We start from the raw sequence: 6,000 nt of genomic DNA, 5'->3' as shown, positions 1-6,000 counted from the left end.
TTTCTCTCCACAGACGCTGCCAGACATGCTGAGTTTCTCTAGCATTTTCTGTTTTTGTTTCAAAGTGCTTAAGTGTTTACTGCTGACTGGATAGATAAGAATAAGAACAGTGAAGTCCACATCTGGAGTAGTGTGGGCAGTTTTGCCCCTTATTTAAGGAAAGACATTATTTCATTGGAGGCAGTTCAGAGAAGGCTCACTCAGATGACCCTGGGACAGAGGAAGTGCCTTCCGAGCAAAGGCTAAAACGTTTGGGATGTCATTCATTGCAGTTTGGAAGAACATGAGGTGATCTCATTTAAACATATAGGATTCTCAAGTGGTTTGACAGGGTAAATGCTGATAGGATGGTGCCCGTCACAGGAGATTCTTGGACCATAAGGCACAGTCTTAGAATAAAGGATTGCTAATTTAAGACTGAGAAGAGGAGAAATTTTTTCTCTGAGGGTTAAGATTCTTTGAATCTCTTTGTCACAGAGCTGTGGGGAAGAGTCCTTGAACATATTTAAGGCTGAGATAGATAGATTCTTGATCAGTAGGGGAATCAAGGGTTACAGGAAAAACACTGGAAGCTGGATATGAGGAATGTTAGATGAGCCATGATCCTATTGAATGGCAGATGAGACTCAATAGGCCAAACTGCCTACTCCTGTTCTCATTTTGTACAGTTTTTAACTCAACCCAACCTTTGGATCTAAAGACTGGCTGCAGAGTCATCATATAATTGTATTCTTTATGAATGTCCCATTGTGAACAATGAATGTCTGCTTATTATCTCTGATAAAGAACAGCCTTACTCTAAGGCTATAGATAAATTGTTATATTGTCAATACCATGGGAATATTTGCTTTCTTACTAACTTGAGGCAGAAACAAGCTTCAGCTTTGTTTGCTTGGAATGTGTGTCACTCAAGACATTAAAAAATTCAATTTCACAAAAGGTACACATGGAAAGAACAAAAGTAAAGTATACAATAAAGCTACAGGACTCATCTACAAAATAGTTTCTCAGCTACATTGAACATTAGAAAACTGATCTTGCCTAAAATTATGCAGAAATCATTTTGCATTAACTTTTTGTTTTAAACAGTCTGGCCTTTTCCTTTGTATTTTGGTAGTGATGTGAGCTATTTCTTTATCTTGTAATTAACATTTTGCTGTCATATTGGCATACAAGTGCATAGAAAGATATTTACCTGGTGTTCTTGGTACCACTGGATAGCCTGGCAGAAAATCTCTATTGCACTATCAATATCTTCCTCGTGGCTATACATAGTAACCAACGCAGAAACCTGTAAACACATAATATTGCAATGCCATTGCTCAAAGTTTAACCATAATTTTAGAAAATCTGCTCATCTTTCTAACTGAAACTACTAATTTCAGACTAGGAGAATTTCCAAAAACATGTTCAAAATAATTAGAAGATCGTTATTTGGTGCACATCTGTTCATAAAGCGTGGAAAAGTAAAGTATTCACAAAATGTAAATTACATCAATACCTTAATAATTAAATCTCCCTAGATGTAATTATTCAAAAACACAAACTTATATACATTAAAAAAACTCTCAAAAAGAAATCAAACCCTACCACAAAACTGCCAAGCAAATCTATGACAGAATCTTATGCTCCAATTGGTTTCTTCCAGGAACCACGGACTTATCTTCACTTATCTTCAGTTCCATATTCTTTCTAAGATATCCACAGATGCACCAAGCGTTTGAAATCAGTTTCCCCTGCCTACTCACCATAAAACAAGTTATTGTTTGCTTAGTACAACTATCTTCATGCTGCTGACTATGTATAAAATATGCATCTGGCCCGCGAAAACAGAATCTGTACAAGCTCCAGGTGTTGGAGATCACAAGACACAGCAACAGCATCTGAACCGACAGCACTCAGAACTGATGCTACAAAAAGGCAGATCTAAGGAGCTTTCTGCATTACTCAATTTTTGTGCCGTTTTGCAGAATTTTTGACTATTTTTTCCACAGAAATCATTAGGAATCAAAAGTTATTTTTAATATTTGGGCTTAAGCAACATACACTCTCAACGTCAAAAGCATACAGCAAAGTGAATGGTGGTTAAGTTGTTAAATTAATGTTTTCTATACAGTCTAAACATTGAGAAATTTGCAAACTTGTCTAGGTAATTAAAAAGTCATCTCACACCCTAGGTGTTGTTGAGCTCTTTGATCTCCATCTGCCCATGAACAAAGGAAACTAGAAAATAACAATTCAAACAAAGATAGGAATAATATCAATTTCTGTTGTGAAACACAATGCTGCTCAGGCAGTTATGTTTTTACAGCAGTGTTTGGTTCATCATGTGGGACCTGACCAAGTAGGCGTAGAGAAACTCATCCCATTGGCAGAAGGTTTGAGCACCAGAGGATACGAATTAAATGTTAGTAGAAGAACCGTAGGTGACATGGGAAAAACAATTTGCGCTACAATCCAGATTACATTTTGAGCATTTAGTGGAAGCAGAATAAATTATGGCTTTCGAAAGGGCACTGGTAATTATCTGAAGAAAACAGATTTACAAGACTGTGGGGTAAAGGCAGAGGAGTATGACTAATTGAGTGGCTATCACAGATAGCCAGCACAAACATGATGCACAGGATGGTCTCCTTGTGAGATTCTACGATTCTACGAAAGCACTAGCTTGAAGCAGACAGTCAGAGATGATTGAAGAACTTTAGAACTGTTAACATTACGGAGCACCAGAGGTCACAAAGTGTGCAAATCTGGCAAGAAGCAGCTGAACAGAGCAGCAGAAAAACTTTTTTAAAGGAGCAGCCCAGCATTACATTCACTCAATATAGCTCCTCAAATGATTTCAGGATTTAAAAATGATATGGGGCAAGTAGGGGAGTCCAAAACCAGACGGCATAGGTTTAAGGTGAGGGGGAAAAGATTTAAAAAGGACATAAGGGGCAACTTCTTCCACAAGGAGGTTGGTGTGTGTATGGAGCGAGCAGCCAGAGGAAGTGGCACAGGTGGGTACAATTACAACATTTAAAAGGCATCTAAATGGGTATATAAATGGGAAGGGTTTAGAGGGACATGGGCCAAATGCTGGCAAGTGGGACTAGATCAATTTACGATATCTGGTTGGCATAGATGAGTTAGACTGAAGAGTATGTTTCCGTGACTCTATGGCAGAGGATCATATGTAGATCATAGAACACACTGTTAGAGTCACAGAATCCTTCAAGTGTGAAAAGAGGCCATTCAACCAATTGAGTTTGTACCAATTCTCTGAAGAGTATGCCATCCAGACCCCCACCCTATCCCCGTGCTCTCGCATTTACCATGGCTACTGAACCTAATCTGCACATCCCTGGACAATTTAGAACGGCCAATCCACCTAACCTGCACATCATTGGACTGTGGGAGGAAACTGTAGCACCCAGTGGAAATCCTTGCAGACATGGGGAGAACGTGCAAAATCCACAGTCACCTAAGGCTGGAATTGAACCTGTGTCCCTGGCGCTGAGGCAGCAGTGCTAACCACTGAGCCACCATGCCACCCTTATTTAAGGAAAGATATAATTTCATTTGAGGCAGCTCAGAGAAGATTCACTAGGATGGTCCCCAGTATGGAGAGATTGTCTTACAAGCAAAGGCGAAACAGGTTGGAACTCTACTGATTGGAATTAAGAAGAATCAGAGGTGATCTCATTGTAAAACATGGGATTCTTAAGGGGCTTGACAGGGTAAATGCTGAGAGGATGTTTAGTCTTACAGGAGAGTCCTGGAATAGAAGGTTTAGTAGTCTCATAATAGAGTCATACAGCATGAGAACAGACCCTTCAGTCCAACTTGTCCATGCCGACTCCAAACTAAACTAGGCCCACTTGGTCTATATCCTTTTCTACTCATGCACCTGTCCAAATGCCTTCTAAATGTTGTAACTGTACCTGCATCTAACACTTCCTCTGGACATTCATTCCACGTACGAACCATCCTCTGTGTGAAAAGCTGACCCTCAAGTCCCTTTTAAGTCTTTCTCCTCTCTGCTTAAAAATATGCCCCCAAATTTTGAACTCCCCCACCCTAGGGAAAAGACCTTTGCTAGTCACCTTATCTATGACCCTCATGATTTTATAAACCTCTGTAAGATAACCACTCAACTTCCTATGCTCCAGCAAAACAAGTCCCAGCCTCTAACAGAGACACCTAGGGGCTCAGGGACATAATTCTTTGAAGTTTGTATCACATGTAGATCAGGTGATTAAAAAGACATTTCGCACACTTGCCTTCATTGCTCAGTCCTTTGAGAATAGAAGTTGGGATGTTATGTTGAGGTTGTACAAGACGTTGGTGAGGCCTCTTCTGGAGTACTGTGTCCACTTCTGGTCCCCCTTTACAGGAAGGATATCATTAACCTGAAGGGGCTTCAGAAGAGATTTACCAGGATGTTGCTGGGAAAGGAGTTTGAGGTATAACAGGAGCCTGGATAGGCTGAGACTTTTTTTACACTGGAGTGTAGGAGGTTGAGAGTTGACCCGATAGAGGTTTATAAAATCATGAGGAGTATACATAAGATGAATGGCAGGTGTATTTTCCCGACTGTGGGGGATTTCAAGACTAGGGAGCATTTTTTAAATGTGAGGAGAAAGATTTTAAAAAGACATAAAGGTCTTTTTTTTTTAAACACAGAGTGGTTTGTGTGTGGAATGAACTTCCAAAGGAAGTGGTGAATGTGGGTACAGTTACGATGTTAAAAAACATTTAGATAAGTACACAAATAAGAAATATTTGGAGGGATCTGGACCAAATGCAAGTAGGTGGGACTAGTTAAGTTTGGGATCGTGTTCAGCGCAGACTAATTGGACCTAATGGTCTGTTTCTATGCTGTATGACTCTATGACTCTCCTTATAATTCAAAGCCTCTAGTGCCAGCAACATCCTGGTAAATCTCTAATGAACCGTCTCCAATTTAATAATATCCTTCCTATAGCAGGTTGAACAGAACTGTACACAGTACTCCAAAATTTGCCTTACTAATGTCCTGTTTTTGTTAATGATTTCCAGCACCTGCAGTTCTTTCGGTCTTTTGTTGCTGTTGAAGAGGCGGACGGTTTGGATTTAAATTTATTAATAACACAAAGTGTAGCAGTAAATTAAGTAGTAAAGAGGACATAAGGAAATTATAAAAGGTTATAGACAGGTTAAGCGAGTGGCAGTGATCTAGTAAATGGAGTGCAATGAGGGAAAATGAGGAGTTGGCCATTTCAGCAGAAACACTGATAGAAAGAAGCATATTATCTAAATGATGACAGGTTGCAGAGATCTGACATGTTGCAGAGATCTGACATGCAGAGGGACCCAAGTGTCCAACTGCATGAATCAGAGAAGATTAGAGTGCAGGTACAGCAGGTAATTAGGAAATCAAATGGAAAGGCCAAGATCCAGGGTATACTGCTTAAACAGCAAGAGTCGCCAATTTACAAGGAGCAAATATTTTCTCAGAGAGGCTCATGAACCTTTAGAACATTCTTCCTAAAAAGATGCTGGAAGGAAATTCTTTGAATATGTGCAAGACAGAGGGCAAGAGATTGGTGATAAGCAATATGGGTGAAAGGTTATCAGGGTGGGGTGGGAGAGGAATGTGAAGTAATCAGAGCAACATGATCTTATTGAATGACGGAGCAGGCTTGAGCGGCCAAATGGACTACTGCTACTCCTAAACTGTTTGTCAGTGGATTTTAATTATTGAGGAAGAATACTGCAGCTCCAGGATGGTTTTAGAGAGTATCTGCAGTTCAGGGGTAAAGAGGTGCCAATTTGAGACTGAGATGAGGAGGAATTCTTCTCTCAGAGGTTGTCTCTCTTTGGAATTCCCTGCCACAGAGCACTGTGGGGTAAGAGTCCTTCTGTACATTTAAGGCTGAGATTGATAGGTTGTTGGTCAGTAATGGAATCAAGGGTTATGGGGCAATTGCAGAAAAGTGGATGTGAGGATTGTCGGATCAGCCATGATCCTACTGG

The 6,000-nt window shown here is 40.1% G+C and overlaps 1 protein-coding gene across 2 annotated transcripts in view; it reads right to left on the bottom strand.

The window, feature by feature from the left end:
- srp72 (signal recognition particle 72) overlaps nucleotides 1–6,000 on the bottom strand; it is an 88,136-nt gene that overhangs the window by 29,674 nt on the left and 52,462 nt on the right. For both annotated transcript variants that reach the window (XM_048595863.1, XM_048595872.1), the window contains one exon: nucleotides 1,196–1,291. In XM_048595863.1, the coding sequence (XP_048451820.1) occupies nucleotides 1,196–1,291 (96 nt within the window). The remainder of the gene's footprint in view (nucleotides 1–1,195; nucleotides 1,292–6,000) is intronic.

The sequence above is a fragment of the Rhincodon typus genome, chromosome 1 (genome assembly GCF_021869965.1).
Source record: "Rhincodon typus isolate 14 chromosome 1, sRhiTyp1.1, whole genome shotgun sequence".
NCBI classification, from domain to species: domain Eukaryota; kingdom Metazoa; phylum Chordata; class Chondrichthyes; order Orectolobiformes; family Rhincodontidae; genus Rhincodon; species Rhincodon typus.
The sequence above is the reverse complement of the archived record's forward strand: the minus strand, read 5'-3'. Positions and strand labels throughout refer to the sequence as shown.